This window comes from Thunnus albacares, chromosome 9 (assembly GCF_914725855.1).
Source record: "Thunnus albacares chromosome 9, fThuAlb1.1, whole genome shotgun sequence".
Taxonomy (NCBI): Eukaryota; Metazoa; Chordata; class Actinopteri; order Scombriformes; family Scombridae; genus Thunnus; species Thunnus albacares.
In genome coordinates this window covers 21995563-22018451 of record NC_058114.1, presented here as the reverse complement: position 1 = coordinate 22018451, position 22889 = coordinate 21995563, and the positions used below count along the sequence as shown (strand labels likewise).

Genomic DNA, 22889 nt, shown 5'->3' with positions numbered 1-22889 from the left:
GAAATGAGAGAAGCAGCGAGGGTGGGAAAGTTTAATAAAAATCTCAGTGCAGAGGAACATCCACCCTTCTATAGCAGCCATGACAGATACGGTCCATGCTGACTGCTGAAATATGGCGCCGAGCATTTGAGTTTGGAAAACAAACACTGCTATTATTGATGTGCCAAATGTGTGTATTTATGTATAAGGGAATAATCACTCTTTCATTGCTTTCTTTTCCGCAATACAAATTTGAGGCTAAATTATAGTTAGGGGTCCGTGGAGGAAAGCGTGTTAATCGTGTAGAGCGTATTATTACTCTGGGAGCTCGACTAGCAGGGAGACGGCTGAGCATGAGGTTTTCCTGCCTGCTGGGAAACCAATAGGCAATGCCACCTCTAGGCATGGACATTACTCAAAAACCCTGCATGAAAAATGTTATGCTACAGTGAGATGTTTTAGCATGACTAATTCGAGGGTTAAACTGACTTCTTTCAGTGAGTTCTGAGATTGTCAAAAATCTACTTTGTCTTGGATATTTGAGGCATGCAGTGCTGTTCAGTTAAAACCCAGTATTGCTCCTGTTATTGAAGGATATGAAAGTGATTTAACAGTGTGGACGTGGACTTGTGTGGTCCTATTTTTGTGAAAAAGTGACACATGGCACTTTACCCCCAAGGTTATATGTTTGATTCCCACTAGACTGACCAAGGTTAAAATTATAATGATTTTGCAACAGTAAATGTCACTATGTTCCCTATGGACCATGAAAAGTTGCCTAAAATAGGTGTAAACTGAAAGTAATGAACACATACTAGGTTAAAGTGGTATAAACAGGGAGCTGTGGTTGCTGAGGCTTCTGACACAGGATCGATTTTACCTTTGATATTATCTGTGAAAACAGTTTAGACGGCACTAATCACATTAATTGCTTTAAACGTGTTTAGTTTTCCTCTCTGAAACCTCCGTCTAAGGTAAACCGGCAGATAACCACACGAGGGGAGAGGCACCGGCAGCATGGAAGGATTTGAGCCCCGTTTGACACCATTTCACTCTTGAGTAGGGGGGTTCAGTAGCTCAGTAAACATTGCAGATGACAGCGAGGTCTTGACATGGCTGAAGGGGGTGAGAGCGGGTTGAAAGGGCGGACAGGCAGCTGATCACAACAGACAGATTATGGGCCCAGCATGCAGGCTAGTGGAGGTGCGGACCTGCCTGAGGCCTTCATGGGAAATGACTCCTGACTGGCGGGGAAAAGGCCAAACAGTGTCGCGGCTAAAAGGCAGCAGTGTACAGCTCTCCTCACATGCGGCGGCTCATTAGCAACCTGCAGGAGCTGCTGATGATGGGAACAAACCAACCGTTATGGAGGGGTGTCGGGAGAAAATATGGCTGCTGACATGCGGGACAGAAACCTGATTAAAAGCCTTAATGAATGCCTAAGAAGAGAGATGGAGAGAGAGGAGAGAATAAGGGGTAAAGTAGAGGTTCTTCTCTTTGGAAAATGATATCTGACTGTGATCCATGCAGCTAAGGTCATCACCTACAGGAGTCATTTTTTTCCACAAGAATAAGCTCCAGGATCTTCTCTGACAGACAAGATTTTCTGGAGTTGCTGCAGATGCGAGGGAATCCTTTGATAGCTCCTTCAGCACTAACATCTCCATGGCCCTGGGCAGTAATTCTAGATCAGGCCTCTGACTAATGATGGGGAGCTGAGATTCAACTGTTAGGCTGCTAACTAGCATGAAATTCACTATTACTCATGTTCAGAGGCCCCCCCATAAAAGAAAAGGTTCTCAGAGCCTAACAGCCTCCACCGGCTTTTCACTGTGATTAGTTTTAGCTAATACATCCAGACTCCTTTACTGCCAAGCCTGACAGACACGATGAAGGGCTGAGTTTTGGTGGCAAAAAAACCTGCAGCCAAATAAAACATGTTATAAAGTGCCAATGCTCAAAAGCAGTCTGTATAACTTTATAAGTATGAAAAAAAAGCTGGTTGGTGGAATGAGTTGGTTTATCACAAGGTGTCTTTCTCTGCCCTGACCAACGAGGAAAACCACCAACACTTCAGGATCTGTTCGGAGGGGAGGTTGTGGAGCAGAGTGCCCCGGCTGCGGATGGGAGGAACATGTGCATTTAATCTGCCTGCTTCCAAATGCCCTGTGGCAACCACAGCAAAGAGCAGAAAAACGTAAATGGATGAAATTATATCCATATGATTCAACGAGACAGCTAAGGAGAGGCAGGTTTCTCATGCGCTTCGTCAGGATACAAAATTAAACACAGCTTGGCTAAAACATTCGCATTACATAGTTTACACATATCATTTCCACTGCGAAGCGCGACCCTTTTAGCAGCCAGCCTCATCTGTTGCGAATAGGGCTTTAATTTGAATCAAAGATAGCACTGGCCTTTTTTTTTTGTTTTTAATCTGTTCTCAGACCAGCAGAGAGACATATTCACATATATATTTTTTGGGGGAGCCTTGATTTATGAATGGTGAGATATGAGCACACATTGCAAATGACTGAAAGCGAGGGAGTGTTGTCCAGATGCGAATGAACAAGCAAAGAGAGTGAGAGCTCAGCCGATAAATTGGTGGGAGGAAGTAGTCATGTAAATGACTAAAGAAATTGTTCTTAACAGCCATTTTGCACTCATGCCTGAATAGTTTGGGGGGCCAGATTAAAAACTATGTGGATGGCACAACAGGAAGCATTCCTATGATGACTAAATGAGGCTGCTCACATAATGAGCCGGTCCAGCTGTTTTGTTCCTCTTACAGACTGTTTGCTGGGAGATTGAGGAGGAAGTGCAGTGATGGATCTGAACCCCTGTTCCTGCGGTGGAGGCCTGGCACAGTGCGAGTCTGACTGCACAACAACATGGTGAGGCTTCATGGAAGCACTTAACCTGCTGTGATTCAGAGGCCTTCATTCAAATGTCTACCAGCTCTGCAGCCCTGCATCAGATTAGAGAGCTAAGATGTGATTTCCTCCTAAACCAGGCAGCCTGGGGTTTACCGGTTCACCAGGTTGAGGGAAAAAGGAAAACAGGGTCACCTTCTCAAAGACGGACAGGGAAAAGGATATGTCTTGTGTGTTATCATGCAGCATTATCAGGCAGCCTAACCTACTTCCAGTCTAATTCCTCTGTTGCCTCAGTATATTAAATTTTCCTTCTGGGCAAAGGCTCAGGGTGTCAAGAAATCCTTTTCATACAGACATACTTTACACTCAACTGTATGAACACAGGTCAGCTGTACAGCTTTGAAAGAGACTCTACTTCTAAAAAACATGTTTATGATGGCATCCATCAATTCCTCTCAGTGAGAGAGGACAGGCTTTGGACACAACAAAACCAGAACTACAACAGTAGTTTGCATAATTGGTGCTTTAACAAGGCTTTCTGTCATTAAAACACTGGTCTCTATAATGTAAATGTTCCATAATGGCTCAATGGAAACATGACTATTATAATGTTTGTGCAATATTGAAGCAGCTCCCCTTTTGTTATTAGCAGCATCACTGTGAATTTGCTGATTAATGTACCCAATAATTCAATAATTTATTTGGTAAAACATATAAAATTCTCTTGACTGGTTTATACAATCATTTATCACCCAAGTAAGAAACGGTAGGTTGTCAAATTTAATATAATTTAACAATATGTTTTCTGAATATTCATACAGTAAAGATGTTGCATGAATAAGAGCTGAAAATGTCTCTTTAGTAACAAGTCTCAAGGGTAAAATCCTTTTTATTTTATTGCCACACAATTTAAAATTGACACATTTTATTCTGTTGCACAAAGGAAACAATTATTAAATTACAAATTTACTACACTGTTATCACTACGGAGAAACAACACACACATCTAAATAATTCTCTCTTAATTTAACTTTGTGCTGTTGCAGGCTTTGCGTGAATGTGAGAGTATTCAGTTGAGACTTGAGTCATGTTGGGTGTGTTATGGAAATGTTACAAAGTTCGACAAAGATTGCTGTGTTGATTTCTATAGAAAAGTAACTCCAGCCTCAGATATGAGACTGACATATAAAATTGCCATTATAAATAAAGAGCTTTTTTTCCTGCAGTATGAAAAACTGACCACTACTTAATATTTTTCTTAAAACAGTAAGGTTGAAAGTTGAGAAAGATTTATTGTGCAGTGAGGGTTGAATATGGGCTAAATAACTACTGAATATGAGAAGTATTGGCTCGGGTGTTCGCTTCAGTGAGCAGACATGATCCTGTGACCTCTCATTCTCAATGAAAAGCTTCTGAGCCATCCCACTTTGTCTCGTGACAGTGTGTTTATTCTCACTAGCAATCCTAACCATTTATAATGGCTAATTAGAGTGCAATACAAAGCTCCCACTGCCACAGCCATTAGTAACCATCAAGGCATTAATTATAAACCCATTGACGAAATCTGAACCCGCCATGAAAAAGATAGACTGGGGGTTACGCAATGAAAATCCTAAACATGATCTGTGTTCCGAGCCGGCGCCTGGACTGATGTTACTGGCAGTCAATACGGGATCCTGTTTGACGGGTCCATGAGCTACGGCGTCCTCTGACACCCGGGCTTCAATCTGTCCAGCACCTTTCACTCACACCTGCCTCTATTCTCTCTCTCGCTTTCTCTCTCTGTCTCTCACTCTCCTCTCTTTTACCCCCTTCTGGCAATAAGCTCCTCTTGCTGCAGCCCCACAATGGGGTGTTATATACCTCAACATGCTCTGTGACTCCATTTTATATTGGTGCCATTGAGGGATGACAGACGCCAATTCAGCAACAGCCAGTAATAACAAAAATGTTATATTTAATTGATCCACTTCATTGCTCTTTTGTCAGACTTCTGTAGAATCCAATGTGATGATTGGCCTGTGTTCAGGGCTTGTCTTTTAATTGGATCTTCACCATCATCCATCATTTTCTCCCTCCTCTGTGACTCCACCGCTCAGTCGCATTTTTACAATTGCATTTCAGACATTTTTTGGAGTGTAAAAGAAAAGGCTTCAAGCTGCACTGGGAATCTTTGCATGATGGCAGCTCCAGCTGTCTCTTTTTATGGCGTAATCCACCTCAACCTGCCTCGTCTACTTCTACTGTGATTTCCTTAATTTCCCAGAGTGAAAGCTGTCCAGGAAAAAAACGAAAAATGTGTCACATTACTCACTCAAATGCAACATGCCTTGAGACTGCATTTCATTTTGGTCTTTTGAGGCTGCTCCGTAATGGAGAAATTGGCATCTTTGGACATTGCCACAGCCCTGGAAAGATGCCCCTGCTCTGACAACAAATCCTGACATTAACCATTCATGCTCTGGGAAGAAAAAAAAACATCACCACTAAACCACAGCATCTATCCAGAAAGCCAAAGCACATTGCCAGTAGCTGTTTTCTAACAGTGTGAAAAGTGTTTTAGAGAGTATTTCAAAAGTGTAGATTCTCACTGTGGTCAGAGAATATTTCATGCTAATGTACGTACCCAACACCACAGGGACACTCTTCTCTGTTGCATTCCCACTTGTGATTCCAGGTTATAAGGTGGATGTTGTTTTCAATCTTGCCTGCTGGCTTTAAATTCTTGTGTGACAACTTGATATAATGGATTCCAGGGTTGAAGTCAGTGTTCCTGTATTGTAGAGACTTGTTAAAGAAATAAAAGCCCTTCTCCCTTTTTGGAAAACAATTCGTTGTCTACACAAAGCAAGAGTTGACACAGCTGTCTAAAGGCTCACGCCTACTATAGCATACACTGGCCGACTCTATAACTCTGACGTGACAACAAATAAACACAGCAGAAGCCCAGAGAGTTGCCAAGCCAAATGCCTCGATGCCAGAGGCACTATAGTATTCAGACAGAAAACATGCCAGCAAAATTAAACAATAGGTCAAGATGGCATTGTGATCAACACCAGCCCAAGGATATGAGCAGGGTGAAGGGGAAGAGAGTGCGTTTATGCAACCCTCTGGAGGGAACCCAGACCACAAAGCCTTGTGGGTAAAAAAGCAGCAGCCCAAGAAATGTGGTGCAACTGAGATGCCACGGTGCCCCTAGATTTGTTCACTCCTCAGCCTGCCAAGGTTGTGTTCTTTTCAGCTCCCTGTGGGTTTCAGGGTCCAGTTTCCAGTTGTGTGGATATGGCTGGTTGCAATATATCAGACTGTACTAGACATTCAACGTGTCAAGTCGAATCACGGTTCAGGCGTTCACAGCGAGCACATCACCATTCATTCGCATTTCAATAAATCAATTCACCACATTACAGTATATAGTCCTCTATTCATATTCAATAATTCAATCCGCACTAACATGCCTATGCCCATAGGAAAACGTATTTACTTGAGAGTGAAACCACTCCTCATTCCTGCGCAATTACGATGGTTTTGAGCAAAAATCCTGAGGTTCCACTATTCACTGGTATTCTTTCGGTAAACGTTTTCATATTTATGGAATATTTCCTTCAAATTTCTCATCAGACATATGTTTATTTTAACCGTAATATGAGTCCGAGCCTGGTACTCGCTGGCCTCACACAATTTGCCAGTTAGACTGCAAGCTCATTACAATACAACATTTTTTCCCCAGATACAATATTTATTTCCTGTCTGTACTTTAAATCATGCATGACCTAATCTAAATTTCTTGGCTTTATTCCTTTAAAAATGAAACTGGCACACTGGTGATTGGGATGTTTTACCTCTGACAAGGATGCAGCGCGATCTAAGTGACAGCTGCTACGTGACACACAATGTGAAAGATTGCTGTTATGAGAAGCTAGAAGAACAGAGAAAAACAAAAAAGGATATGCTCTGACTTAAAGGCTTCTTACTTCTACTGTAATTCTGCCCAAATAACTAAACCAATCTGGTTCTAAACCCCACATAAACCTTTTTACATCAATGTTAAACTAATTCCAAAGCTGAACAGACGGAATGTGAAACAGATGTTTAAAAGTGAACAGAAAGCGAGAAGGCTTCTTTCTGGAGACAGTTAGAGATCATTGGGGTGTAAAACTCTATGGGGGAGAGGTAAATCCCGGCTTAAATATCAGAGTCTCTGTAGTGCCAGTTCTGTTGGGTCACACAATCATAAAATAGAGTAATAAGAAATTGGATCATTCTGTGTATTGTGTCCTTATATGTCCCACTGAGATGATGTTTGGTCCTGTCTTTCTTTCTTTCTCTAATCTCCCCCCCTCTCATCATCAGTCTTTACAGGAGATGTGGTTTTGGTACAGCGTCACTGTTTTGATATATGTGCTATTTAACGTCGCAATCCACGCCTCAATATTCTACTTGGATCTTTCCATTTGGATCTCTCTTCACTCTTTCACTTTCTGGTGGGCATTTGAAAAACACACTGAAGGCCTTGACAGTGTAAACACACATACACAGTCTCAGCTTGGAAAGCTTGGTTGTTCTGCAAAAAACACTTGAGTTGTGTGTGTGTGTGTGTGCAACGGCTTTGCTAATGCTTCAAAAATGCACTCAAGTCCGCATTCAGTGCATACCAAATCACTTGTCATGCATAATGCCTTATGATGAATTCTGGGCAAAAACGTATTTTTTTGGGATGACATCAATGAGGCTGAATTGCCTGTCTGGCTCTGTTTCTTCTAGCCTTCACTTCTTCTCCCAAACTTTCAAATTAAGCAAGGCACACTGACCACAGAGCACTGCAGTGCGTAATTTAAACTTGACACTCTTAACGTAAAGACTTCTTTCGCTACATAATTCATCCATACTTCTCTTGGTGTTTATTTTGCACGGTAGCAACTCAGGTTCTCATATATATGAGCTGCAGGTCTAGCCTAGTCTGCTCTGATGCTGTGTGGGTCTGGCTGGGTGGAGGGATACTGTCATCCTGAGTTTGTGGTGAGGCACAAGTGGTCCCGGTGTGTATAAATGTCCTTCTTGTTTGCTTGTTTGGTGGGTGATGTGATGGCAGCCGGGGGTAGATGTTGCCCTGGACTCGGCTCTACGCAGTGCCCTCTGCCACACTGACAAGTCAGCAAAAAACAAAAACAAACATCTGCACGCACTAAGAGATTTACCTGTGTTCAAAACACACACAGCACACAAACTACCAACTGACCTGTTCGGTGGGTATGTTTGCGGAGCGGCTGCTGTGGCACAAATTGTGTCTGGGCACAAAACGAGGCCAGTGTTTGAATGCGAGGAGCAGGACAGGATGGTAGCCTCAGAGGAGAAAGGACCTGTTATGCCTTTTGCCTTGTAAAATGCCACAAATATACTTTGGCTATAATTATCTGTTTGACTGAAGCAAAGAAACAGTACGCCTCCACAATGCACATGATCCATGACGGTGTACAGCCAAAAAGTCTACCATTGAGCGCTGACAACCAGGGAAAATTCTAAGAGTCTAAAAATGCCCATGACTTTCTCCATCAGTCATCCTTCTCTCTGCTGCATGAACCAGGTTTGCATCCCCGCAACAGCCCCCTGAACACACACCCCAGTTTCATCTCTCCGATGTATTAGTAAACTGATCTGGCTCAGTAGAGAGGTTAAACTGATTAAGGTTTTGGATGGGACACAATTATGACACAATCTTTGTGCAATGTATAACCAGCCGCAGCCCTGGGTCTTCAGGTTTCAGATACAAGACCGTGATTAAATGTTGAGGAAATGGGGAAACTCAAAATATTGCATTCCAGACAAATGCAATTAGAGTGTATCACATGTAGTAAATCCTGCATGCTTTGATACCTGGTTATGAGGTTGAAAGCGAAGTAGCTGTAGCTGTTTGACCTTTTGTAGCTTGAGTTCTGTGTAGAAGTGAACAATATTTTCTATAAGCAACAATCATTCAAATACATCCAGTAAAGTTAGTTTACATGTCCTCATCCCAGCCATGGATAAGGAGTCCAAACATGGCAGCTTGCTGCTACACCAGGGATGGGAATCGAGAACCAGTTCCAGTTGAGAACCGGTTCCAAAATGTCCGATCCATTGCAATCGTATGTATCCAAGCACATCAATTCCTTTTATTGACGTTGGCATGTTTTTCTGACAGTTGTGCATTGCAAAACAGTCACGTCAAAGTCATGCGTCTACGTTGCTGGATACTTGCAACATGGTGGAGTCATGGCGGTGGGACTGAGACAGCAAATAAAAAACACCCAGAATAACCAGGAAGATCCGATGCAGACCCGGTACTGTGCTGGGCACCAGGAAGACTGTTCTGTCAGTCTGCTGCTGGAGCTAACGGAGCTAACTAACGGACAGCGTACAGTCAGTCCATGATCCAGTCAATAATACAGAGGGAACTTAGGGGTAATCTCCAAACAATCCCTCCTCTGAGTAGAATCACTTGCTCCAGTCTGCTGCGGCATACATGCCTTTTTTCTCCTCTGTTTCTACTCTATGTTCAGATTCAGAGAAAATAAAACAGTTGGGTTGATGCTGAAAACCTGTGTGGGCCTACTTTTTTCCACACAGAGAATAGATAAGGAATCAATAAAGGAACTGATAAAGAATTGGACCGATAAGCAGAATCGATAATGGCATTGGTATAAATAAAGTCTTATCAAGTCCCATCCCTAGCGTACATGCCAAAAAAGCCTCTCCTGCTTCCTCCCGCGGGTTCAAAGTGTCTGCATGGCACAATTTATTGTAGCAAGTTATGATTTATAATTAAAATCAAGTTGCAAAACCTCTGCAACTGGCAGTTGTAGACATGCCAACTTGTGCCACCTTTCGGCAGTTATTATTACACAAAAAACTGACACACTTTAACAGATTGTACCAACAGGAAATGATACAAGGTGTACACCGAGGTCAATCAAACTGCATCTTTAGAATAGCCACTGACAATTTCTCCCTTGGAAACTTGTCAAAGAGGAAGAAAAATGTGGCTTCAAACATTTAATACTTGATCCAACTGTGAGTATTTCCTCCATTTCTGTTGTGCATTGCTTTGAATGTCAAAAACAAAGTGACTGTAGGATGCATACTGAACTTTTGAGCATACTTGGTTAGTCACTTGTCCAGTGAAAATGTACTGAAACTCTGTTAAAATTAGTATGAAATTTGGGCACATCTGCTGATGCGCATCATACAGACAAAATAAGAGCAGCTGACATATAAACTACAACAAAACAAGAACATTTTGCATAAGGCTAACTTTCAGTGGATATTAAATAGTGAATCATTAATTCATTTCAGTGATGTTACACTCAAAATTGCAGAACTTAAAAAAAGACTCAGATTTTTTTTTTTTCATTTTAAAAAATTAAAAACTGGGCTTTACTGAAGCTTTTTCAGCCACTTGTCAATCAAACAGACAAACTCGTATTTTTATTGACTGAAGAAAGAAAGAAAGGAAAAGATAGTATTCCTTTTATTTAATTTCAGTCAATTTTAATTAGATTGTATATCAATAAGATTTTAATTATTTTATCAGTTATCACGTAATTTCAGTTTAGTTTGAAATTAAAAACGTCTTTTTAATTAACAAAATGGATTAAAACAGTCTTAATAACAATAATAAGCAGATTATATTTAGAAACTTTACAACATATCTGATCCCTGATATTTATATCTAAAATAGTTAATAAACATTTAAGATATTAAATATATGAAATAAGTCTGCCAGAATTCTAAATGTTATGCCAGTGACACATTACATTAGTTGTTTCAGTGTCTGAACAAAAAGCTGACACTAAGGCATACAGTGCAATATGTTGTGGTATTTAGAGTATCAAAGCAGTCCTAAACCCAGATCTTTAAGATAAATAGTGAGAGACATAAGGAGAGAATGTGAGGGGGGAGTGGGGGAGGTGTTGGGAGGTTGGAGAGTACTGGACTACATTACTGCAAAAGATTGACTGGAAAACTTTTTTAGCCTGACAAGAAGTTGGCCTGCCTCGCTCAACAAGGAAAACAAGCAAGATCCATCTCAGGACTTTCATTCGTATGCCAAAACATCAGTCACAGAGCCCCCTCCGCCAGCAGTTTCATCATACGAATATAACATATGGACAGTGTTGTGTTACTATTAGCATGACGACCGGACTGCCAAGCGGTGCACAGCAAACCTGACGGGAAGACAGAGGGTAACCACAGGATGGGATTATGGGTTTGTAGAAAGAAATTACACTATTTGGCTACCTGATGAACTCATTTGCCAGGGGAATGACTGACAAAGTTAATTCTGAAAAGGAATTAATGGGGAGGAGAGGTACCAGACTTTCAGATAAAGTGCTATGAGTTGAACTCCGCCAGGTGCTTATGTGGGCTTGATTAGGTCTTTGCATTCGTGCCAACTTAACAGACTTTAGGAGCTCTGTTTCCTAAGCATGTAGTTACTCCTGACATGCTGAATCAATGCCCTTTCTCGCCTATTGACCTTGATTACTTTAAATGAGCCGTATACAGACCTCTCTTCTCCCAGTGTGTGTGTGTGTGTGTGTGTGTGTGTGTGTGTGAGTGTACAGCCTGAGCAACCAGTTGGCCTGATCCACAATATTTTGTGTTGGTAATTTGGTTGACATGCATACATGAGTTCCTTGAATCAATTTGCACGTCTGTATAGTAACCAAAATTCTGGTATTTTCTTAAAATTATCAACAGGGCTTCTCTAAAGGTCTTAAACGTTTTGTTTTCTTACTCCTGAAAAGCTGAGATTTTGGAGAAAATATATCGATATACAGCATTTGTGTGTCTCATCTGAAAGATAACCAAGTTCCCTAACCCTAACCTAAAAACCCTAACCCATCACTGCAGGTAGTTTTGGGCCTAAGTAGTCCAGAAGCTAGAATCTGAGAGATTATGGCCTCTAAATTGTCCAGACAGGCCAGAGTGTCAGAGGCTCATACGGGTATTAACACATTAATATCAACGTCACTCGCCGCCCGCACCCGGTGCCCAGACAGCTCCAGTTTCAGGCGGCATTCAGAGGAAAAGTCGGGTCATGTGTTGAACCTCAGTTTTAATTAGCTAATGGCACTCCCTGTTTCATCTCCTGCGTCTGAGCTGATTGCTCACAAAAGACTCCATTTACCCCTGAAAACACACGCCATCTTGGCACCGGCCCGCGCTCTATGTCTCAACGTCTGCTGCAGAGGGATTTCGCCACTCTCTTCCAAAAATCAGTCTAGTAAATCTAAATATATATGTTTGCTGGTTTCACACCAGTGAAAAAAGAGGAAATTCCATGATCTGCGCTTTTTTTCCAGCAAGGCCTCAACATCCAACTTTCCTTCAACAAGTGGTTTGACTGAGTGTGTCAGCGAGTGTGTGTGTGTGTGTGTGCTTTGGTGTTTGTCTGTGTGTGCATACACATGTGTATGTGTTTGGACAGAGCACCATTAAGCAGCTAATGCTGGCTGTGTTTTATCATTGTGAAATGGGCGGGTGGTTCTCTGTCTCGCCTTTGGCTTTAACACACGAGAAACACAAAAATATGTAGGGTACTTATTTGGAGGAATTTTCCTTTAAGCTATTTTTAAATAATTTGTCAATTACATCATATGATGATATGAGCCCTGGGAGAAAAAATAGTAACTTTAATCAAAACATGAAAAAAGTATTATAGAAAAATAGCATGAGCATTCTTGCATGGTGCAAACATGTTTATCTTTTACTTACTTACTAATGAGATATAAATCACCAGTAAGATCACCTTTCTTTACTTATATAAAACTTAATAAGCATGACTTTGAATATTTTTTAGCCAGGTGGAAAAATAAAATTTTAAATGATCCTTAAAACTGTGTCCAAGCCAAAACTGTCTCGGTAAAACGTTACAATCGCCATTTACAGCCCGTCATACGTGCTCTGCTTTTGTTGGAATTTTCTAAAAATACTGCATCTTACCTAATGATTCTTTATTTTAAATACTTTTTCATTGTCATCACAGCATTTTGTATATCTTATTCATATGATGGCAACATTTTTTTATGACATACATAAATGTAGGTGTGTCAACCAGTAATACATTGTAACAATCAATATGACAATAAATTAAGATAGATAATGACAATATTTACAGTACAGGTTTAAATTATACAATATGTTATAGTAATTTTGAATTCATAGAAAAACACCTTTGATCCTATTTCATATGTGGAAATCTGCCTGCAGTATTCCATAAATCCATAAAATTTTCCATCAAACTTTCCCTCCTTCCTCCTCCTCCTTTCACTCTTGCTCCATACCTGTCTTCTATACATGTTCCTGCCTTTAACCGTTGACTGAATCCTTCATCCCACAACATCATAATCCCCCTCTAATAACATTTAAAGCATACTATTGTTTTGAGGATCTTATTTTATGGGTAGATTTTTCTCCCACATCTGACCAAAACAACTATGCCAAACAAACTAAATAAAGTGCACACCGTGCCATGTGAACACTCTGTCCTTTTCCACAGAGAAGACTCCATGGTTTAGAGGGATATTTTCTGCCGCTCACAGTCCTGCCTTCAGACACTTCAAATCCATAGGGCCGGCTTCTGAGAAAGCAGAACAATATCCAAGTCTGGGACCATGTCAGGGCTACTCTTGCTGGATATATTTTTAATATTTATGCAGACACAAGAAAAAAAATGTAATAAACTAAAAAAACAGTGAATTAGGCATGAAACACAACAGGATATTGCAGAGAGATTATGTTGTTTCCTTTTCGCCCGCATGTCCCTCAGCGCATGCCTGCCCTACAGCCCAGGGCTGGGTTTAATTGGAGGAGAAGGAACCAAACATGTTTTGTAAAAGGTAGCAGAACTTTTAAGAGCCACAAATTCAGTCTTTTACATATGGAAGGAACTGACTTTTTTTTTTTTTTTTTAAAGGTGGAATTTCTTAAAATATTAGCCAGGTACAGACGGTGACAGGCCCATGCAGGGGTCAGGGTATGAATTGTGCGTTGTGATAATGACTTTTTCCTGCCAAGACGCAGCATGAAGCAAATGCTGTGCAGCTGTAAGAAGAAAGAGAGATACAGTATATATATGTTTAGAGAGAGCGATGGAGAGGGAGAAAGAGGAGAGAGGAGTGTTATGTTTGGATGTGAGGAGAGCTCTGCTTCATGAGTGCCTGCTGGAATCTGCTGCTGGAAAGATAATAAAGGGATTAGTCCTGGTTTTTCTAGAGCATTTGGTCCTAAAAGAGAATGTCTCATCTGTTTCCTCTATGTGAATTGCTCGAATTCTTGAATGCCTTTGTCTATTGCATGAGCACAACAAACACAAGAGGCATCAGTGCTAGTGGCCAAGAAGCACAGAAGCTCAGACAACAAAAATAAGGATTTGGAATGGAAACGACTGAAACACACGAGCACGCACACTCTTTCAGACACACACAGAGACTCTAGGTTTCCTATAAGTGCATAGTACCTACTTAAATCTGTATAGGCTATATACAAACACAAACACTGTCACAAATACACACCGAGAACGTGTTTATTTTCTCTGGCTCTCCAAGTTTATCTGCTGAATTCCCAGATCAACATACATTCAATCCCTGCTGATTAGACATGTTGATTCAAGCTTTTAAAACATTTCACATTTCTGTTTATCTTCTGTCGGAAAAGCAGGAGTGTTACAACCCAACGTACTGTACACAGAATCAATACTTCCTATTGTGAGAGTTGGTGGAAACAATATCCCCATTTTCACATTTCTGCATGGCAGTGAATACGTGTGTTCGTGTCTGTGTGTGTTTGAAAGAAGGGTGATCAGGAGGTTAGGGTGTGTAGCGGAGTTTCACAGCACCTCATGTCCGCAGACAGAGTCCAGTGGCTCGTCCACACTGAGCCGAATTGTTCTAGTGCTCACATATGGTAAACATCTCCGAAAACACGCATAAACACACACACCTCTACAGCGACACATTCATCTATACCGTGTGAGACATAGCTCATGTGTGTCACCCAAATGTAATAAATGTATCCGAACAAGGCTCCAACCAGCAGCAGCAACAACAAAAAGACAAATGAAAGCTTTTAAAACAACACACAGCTAAAGCAGAATTAACAGTTGGGGCACGTACAGCAGTGCAAATTACTCCCAAATTTCTAGTTCATGTTGAGCAAAGGAAGAAGAAACACTAATACCCCGGAGTGACGCAAAGCAGGCAGCAGCAACAGTTGAGTTTGTGTCTTTTTGGCTTCACTCAGCGTTCGACTCAAATGTGCATTAACAAGTATCGGAATCAGTCAGAATCAACATGAATGACTTATCCAACTCTAGAAGCCTCTCACCTCGGCTAATTTTACAAGCCACTATTATACAAGTTATTTAGAAAATAAACTTTCTTTTTAAAGAAAAAAAAAGACCTTGAGATAAAACAGGTGCTGTAGTTATACTGCAGACTCAGTTCTTCAATAATTAGGATTTGGATGGGTTCCTGAACTTGAAGAGGACCACTTCTGACAGGGGGGCTTTGGGTGAAGCCGTGAATTGAGCAACACTAGCAAATATTACCGACTATCCCTCCGTGGCTCCCTTCTCCAGACTACTACATTTCTCCTCATGTTTGGCTTGGATATGAAGCCAATTCACTTAATACTTGTGGGACAGCTAAACATTTAAAGCTCCCATTTAAAGGGATCAAGTGTAGGCATTGTTTGGTTATGTTAACCATATGTGTTGGCTTTTCATGATCTGAATCCCTTCTCGAAAAACAGAGTGCTCGTGAAAATAAACATGGCTTCGCCCTACACAAATTGTGGACTAATTGTGTATTTGGACTAAATCATTCTTAAGGTTGGAGGGCTTTTTCCATTTGCTAAGGGGCGCGGGGGAGTGACAGCTTGACATTGATTAGTGTGTTGACTTGTGGAATTGGAGCCTTACCTGTAAAGAATACAACCACAAATCTATTTATACTGATGAGGTAGTGCTACTCTTACAGCAGCTCACATCTTCAGTGGGAAAAAAAAAAATCCTCCTTTTTACATGCTCCACTAAAAATACAAGAGTTACAATCATAACTGTTTCTCATCCAAAACAAAATAAAAGTTTCTGTTGAAAAGTAATCAGCAGTGAAGCAAGTCCAGTCTTGTTTTTGGACACGATGGACATGTATCTTGTTGAGTAAAAATCATCTTGAGGGACTGTATTACCATATGAAATATGTGCTTGCATTTAATTCAAACAAAAAAACATTTTTTTTAACAGATGGTTTTAATTATGGGACAAACCAGACCTATATTAAAACTAATAAATACAAAAATCAATTTATAAAGGAGTAAAAATGAGACAGCTGACTTTGAGGGGACTCTCAGCAAACCTCGTGTGTGTGTTGTGTTTTTTTTTGGATCTGGTCAGTGTTGGGTGGATAGTTTTACAGGTTTATAATGACTCACCATACACTTGTTAGGTTTCTCTCCAGAGTGGACCCTCATGTGAATGAGCAGCTTGTAGCGGGCGTTGAAGGGCTTGTACCGGCGAATGCAGCCAGCCCAGAAACAGGTGAAGTCCTCACCTTTGCGCTGGTCGATGTGGACCTTCTCAATGTGCCTCACAAGCTCCTCCTGCTGCTCATACGCAGCACTGCAGTCAATCCAGCGACACACCTGCTTATCAGCCAGTGCTGCTCCTCCTCCTCCGACTTCTTCTCGCTCTGAGGCTGTGTGGGACCCAGGAGGGCCTCCAGAGGACGGTTTGAGTCCCAGGGAAGAGACTGGTGTTGTTTGCTGGCTCTGGTGATGTAGCAGGCCACCAGAACTGGGCCCCACATATTGGTGCAGGTGGTAGGGCGGAGGCATGGTAGGTCGAGGCGGGTGGTGAGGGTGACGAAGGTGCCCGCTACGACCACTTAAGTGATGGTGATGATGATAGTGGTGCTGAAAGAGTTCGTCTTCACTGGGAGAGAAGTCATCCAGGGGCTCCTGCTTGAGGGCAGCCCCTGATCTTTGGCCCCCATCCAAGAGAGCCCCAGTGTCAGGCCCTGAATGTAGCGTCCCAGACATCAGGACCCCACTCATCAGCAGCCCCAACCCATCTGAGCCTCCACCTCCTCCCACATCTCCCCCGGCTGCTCCACCAGCCCCGCGCCCCTGCTGCATGGAGCCCTGCTCCTCACACAGCCCCTGGCCCTGCTCCGGCTCCACTGATGACACTGAAGAGGAGGACGAGGAGGAGGAGGAAAGGGACAGCAGGCAGGTGGCAGGTGAGGATAGCTGACAGCTCTCCTGTAGTGTGGCCTGCTGGGGGCTGCCGTGAGGCGGGGGCTTGTGGGGGGCTTCCTGTGAGCAGGAGTTAGAGGGTGGGGACGTAGAGGAGGAGGAAGAAGAGGAGGAGAAGCCGGCGCTGCTAGTGTGGCTGGGCGAGAGGTTAGTGCGGAACCCGTTGACGCAGGCAACCATCGACATCTGGGAGGAGGAGCAGATGATGGCGGTGATATTGATCTCCTCGGAGGCAGCGCTGGTAGCTGACAGGGACCCAGTGACAGCAACGCTGCTGGTGCCAGCAGCGCCGGTGGACTGCGAGACCAGGGACAGGCAACGTCTCTTCAGACTGCTAGCACTGAGCAGCCGCGCTGAATGACGGGAGCTAGTTGGGGACAAAGCCAGCGGGGAGGAGCCATCTTCATTATTAAACGGTTGCGCTGCGTCTCCTGACACAGCATTGCCTACGCTGCTCACTGTGCATACGCCACTACCGCTGTTGTGTGCGGCTCCAACCATCTCGTCCCTCGGCAAACCCAAAACTATGCCAGCCCTAGAGTTCTGAAACCCAACCTGAGACGTACTATGGACCCCTGGCCCCATGCTGGAAACCTTGTAACCCATTGAGTTTTCTTGTTTGATTGGGTAAGGGAGAGAGGATCGAGCCCCGTTGGCAATGCCGCAGCTCAGGCCGGATGAGGCCCCCGTCAGGGTCCTCTGGAAGGCAGACGAGGATCTGTAAGGAAAAAACACGCAGAGAGGAATATGAGCGCTATTAGCTCAGTGCCTGTTGACAGACAGAGGCTGGTTCATCCTTCCCACTAGCAGCACTGAGTAGAGTTTAGCCTCTTGCTTCCACTCCTCCTCTAATCTTTCTCTCAGTTTACAGAAAAAATCATGTCATCCTAAATGAGTCCCACTGACCTAAAAGTCTCTCATTCATCATAAGGGACCTTAAAGAACAAACATGAATATTGTAGGCCATGTTCAGGATTCAGTGACATCAGGACACCAGGTAGTATCTGCCGCTGATGATCCAAAGTGTTTTTATGAATAAATGAAACAGGATCTTCTGGTAGTGAGAGGATATGAATGGGCATTTATGACTAAGAATAGAGAGAGGGGGAGGGAAGGATGGCTACTGAGACTGAGAGGCCACTGGCTAGTGTGACCATCTGACAGGCTTTGATGACACAAAGGGGTTAAACCCAACCCAACATTGGGGATAAATAGGGAGTCACCTGTTTTGGTGGCATAATTGCAGCCTATGAAGGGTCACCGTTTACAATACTGTGTATTATGGTGGGAATCTTTGCCCTGCTGAATGGGGAACCCAGGTCAGATTTCTCCATGCGTTGCTGTGATCTTCTACATAATCATTCCTGTCAGTTGGCTCATTATGGATTTTGTCCAAAGCCCCTGAGTGATGTGAGAAGAGCTCTCTTTTCTCCGGGCTGTCTCATGAAGGAATCGTCTTTGTCCTTTCCCCCCCGAGCACGCCGGGGGAAAAACAGAGCCGACGCTAGCTAGGATTGGAGAAAGCCACTGGCAGAGTTTGTCATCGTTGTTGTTAATAAAGACTTGACCCCCCTCTCTCTTTCTATTCAGAAGCGCCATTTCCTGTTTGGCTGTAGTGAAAATATTGAGAGACAATATGAGAGAAGTGAATGTCTTTCCAGAAGCACTTTTGGTCGGATGACTGAGGATGGAGGGATAGAAAAAAGGAGGGGAAAGAAGTTCACTAAATTCTTTCTGACTTGACCAACAGTAGTCAAAGATTGCACAACAGCAGAAACACATTAGTGTAACATAAATGTTGTACTTTGGACCCTTTCAGTGTATTTTATGAGACTGGGTAAATCTTTCCAGCTACATATACGTGCATCTGAATCACAATAGCAAAGATAATGAAAAACACATTGTACCTGCATACTGTTCGTAACACTATATCCAACAGGAAACATTCAAAACTAGAACAGGAACATAATTACTAGAAAACAACAGCGATAGTGACAGTTTACCTGGTGTCTTGGTGAGGGCCGTCCTGCAGAAGGAGGTCGGCTGTAGGTCTGTCGCAGTGGAGGCTCTGGGGGTAAAGCCCCCCTGAATGACCCCCCACTGGCAGTGGCAAGCTCTGCCCACATCGCATCAGGGTGCCCTCAGAGTCACCCAGCTCAGCGTCTACATCCTTCTCTGAGCAGTATGCACCATTTACTGAAAGAGGAGAAGGAGAAATATCACTAAACTGGCTACTACAAATGATCAGTGTGTAGTTGATACACTATTTAAATTTACACCTACTTTATTCACAAGTTCACAAGATATGACTAGTACATCCTTGATATGTGTATCAAATGACCCGACGTCACTTTTAAATTAAAACCTGGCAAAGCACATGATGATCTATTGACTGCCCTGGAAGAATAATCAGTTTACAATGGGATCCATGCCATTGGTGACATGGTGAAATCTTATTAGATTATGAAAATTCTCTTGAGAAATAATCTTTGGCTGCCACAACATTAGTATCTGGTGATGTATGGGGAGCTCTTTGGCAAAGCTCAACTGGTGACAGTGAGAATAGCGCCGGAGAGATTTATTACCAAATATTATTGCTGGAGTAATTCAGGAATTGTATTCCAAAAGGCGATGCGTCCAATTTGGAAAAATAAACTAACTGAAATTAATGTGTCCGGAAGAGACAGCCAGTAGAAGTGTAACTATTGCATGAGTCAAGAATTTAAATTACATACAGTGTTTTTAAATTCACCATCAGTTGTTTTAATTTCAAGTAATCATTAATTTTGTGTAAATAGTGACTTCATTGTTTTATTTCACTCATTCATGTATTTATTAGGTGGATCATTCATTTTAGAAGAAAACTCAATTTAAGTGCAGTGTGAGTAGATTTAAAGTGTGATTTTCATCCATGGACTCAAAGTCAGAAACGAAAAAATAACTGTGGTGGAAGAATCATTAATAATAGATTAATGTTTCACAGCTGAATAACATCTGCAAATAATCTATTTAGTGAGAGAAAAGCAAGGGTCAGTTTAGTATTTGTTACTGAATAAAAATCTACAAATTTTTATCAGTATTTACCTTTTTTTCCAGTTGTAGCACATTTTAATCCTCATGTACTGGCCTTAGGTATTAAAACCTGAGCATTTGATCAGGACTACAAGCTTCATGAATGTGACCAAAAAATATAATAAAAATAGGACAGAGAGAAATGAAAGTGGAAACGGAGGGAGGGCTCGGTGTATGAGGAAATATTTGCTGAGGGTAAGCCGATATCCCCACACACTCATGTGTAGGCGGCCACGCGTCCCCTGTTCCAACTTTCCTAACTCAATTTCTCAAATTCAATTTTCTCCTAACGATGTTATTGACAATGTTATCACACACCATGAGCTATTATTAATAAAGTCACCCAAACACCCTGTATGTGAGAGAGAACATAAAAAAGCACAGGAGGAGAATGGAAAGGCAAAATGAACTAGATGTGAACATAGTAAAATATTTACCAGAATCAGAAATGAAAAAAGAAAGAAAGAAAAAAAAAGAGACAACAAAAGATATTACAGCATGAATAACAGATGGAGAGGAAGAGTAAACAGTAGAAGACAGAAAGGGAGGAAGTGTTTGGAATATGGGAAAAAGGTTACAGGAATGAACAAAAGACAAGAGAAAACAAGAGAACTTTGTGAGCCATGTTATCCTCAGTTTAAGAAACATCTTTTCACATATCCCTCCTGAAGTTGATGTAGCCTTAGTCTCTTTTGTCTTGTTTGCGGGTCACAGCAGAAACACAAAGAAGTAGAGAAAAGGCAAAGCAAGCAATGCAAACAGTCCAGTATCGCCGGGGGACCGTAGGAATAACGCTGGTTTCACTCAAAGCCGTTAACAGAAGGCAAGATGTCTTTCAGCTCTGGTCTGTTTTCAAGCAATACAAATCATTCTGTTTATCAAATTCTGGACTGTTCTTTCCTTTTTGTTTTACTCTTTTTTATTCAGTGCTTGTTGGCTGGGCATCCCCACCAGTTAGCATATACTGTGTTTCTGTATGAAAGAGTCAAGGCCCACTGATGTGAGGCCAAGTGTTTCCCTGCCTCAAGTCTAGGAGTAATTCAATCAGGATGGCCAGAAGTGACATGAGTCATGATGGAGATGACTAACATCATCAGAGATTTCTTAATTAGGCCTTAACTGTCCATATGCATGCACACGAAAACACAAACAACCAAATAAATGTATTGTCATCATAAAGCAGTGGATGGACTGGCGCTCGGTCAATGAGGCCTTGACTGAATGCACATGCTCTTTCTCTCACACTCATATCAAAGTCACGACCACATAAAACACAGACACACACAACACACAGCCCGGTAAATGTAACTGGAATTATGAGACAATGCTCTTTCTACTCTTGTTACTCTGTTCTAAATTACAGAATGGATGTTTGCCAGGAAAAGTCTACTATGTAAATGAGTTAAACACAGAGACAAGACAGAGATGTTCCCAGAGCACTTATTACCTGTCTGCAAGTTGTTTTACAAAAACAGACTGATAATACAACCATTGTTTCCCAGCATGCTTCTGGGAAAAATTGACTTGGATGCATCTCCACTGCTAAAAGTCACTGGACAAGGGTTGCACTGGGCATGCTTTTACATGTCTTTTGCAAAACTCTAACCTCATATTAAGGCTGGGTATCAAATCTTGACTTTTTTTGCTTCCAAAATGTATTTTCAGTATCAAGAATTGTCACATACTGAAAGCATCAAATGTCTGGTCAGATTTGTAGCCTTCTTCACTAATTCTTTTATCAAATAGTTCCCGATTTAAATCAGAATTGTCCAGGTTTTGGTTCTGGTACAGCTACTACAGTTTGTTTGGCAGTTTGATCAACAAGCTAAGGTGCAGGACAAGACATGTCATTTTTTTATGTTAGATAGGAGGGAGACTTTAACAGAAAAAGCAGAAAAGCTAGACTTTTGTTTGACTCTTGTGTTATGAGCAGGCTGCTGGCAGTGAGTCAGTGTGACCGTCCGCCAGTGGTGGTTGACCGCTGACATTACTGCTTTATGCAAATATGATTTGTGGTCTTCTTTTGTAAAGCTAAAAAAATGGTTTAGTAGAGAAATATGTTTATGCTTATAAATTCACATTTATTTTTAGAGTATTTTTAAAAGTCAGGTATTGTATTGTCAATATTATCAAAAACTTTTCTTTTTTTTTTTTAATCCAGCCCTATCCAGTACCCAGTATAATTACTGGGACTAACAAACATATTCTCATAATGAAAATGGTCAAATATGAGATGAGACAAAAATGCATTTTGATAAGGATTAACTTTGGGAACATAACTAACTGGGAATGTCTCATCATTAGACCACTGTGTTCTTGTAACATTTTTACTTAAACATAGCCTGTCAGTCTAATTACAAACCAGGAGCAGAATAAGTTTATTCACCATTTTTTAACAAAAAAATTACATGTTGGTGCAAAGTATATGTAAAGAAGAAAAGAGGCAACATTATAGGATTTCTGGACATTGAACATTTGACTATTTGGAGTCACCAGCAATGCAAAACAATTTACGGCGCCTTTAAAGTCCCATTTGTTAGTAAGATGTTTCTTTTTTATTATGTTCTTTCATGGGAAGTTCCAAATGCATCTGGATTTTTAACATCCAGTGAGCATCTGACTTTCACATGTGTTTTAATTGCATCTAGGTGTTTGCATGACAATTTG

The 22889-nt window shown here is 41.7% G+C and overlaps 1 protein-coding gene across 2 annotated transcripts in view; it reads right to left on the bottom strand.

The window, feature by feature from the left end:
- LOC122988865 (zinc finger protein GLIS1) overlaps positions 1-22889 on the bottom strand; it is a 76573-nt gene that overhangs the window by 27049 nt on the left and 26635 nt on the right. For both annotated transcript variants that reach the window (XM_044361506.1, XM_044361507.1), the window contains exons 3-4: positions 19154-19346; positions 16329-17868 (exon numbers count right to left, since the gene is read on the bottom strand). In XM_044361506.1, the coding sequence (XP_044217441.1) occupies positions 16329-17868; positions 19154-19346 (1733 nt within the window). The remainder of the gene's footprint in view (positions 1-16328; positions 17869-19153; positions 19347-22889) is intronic.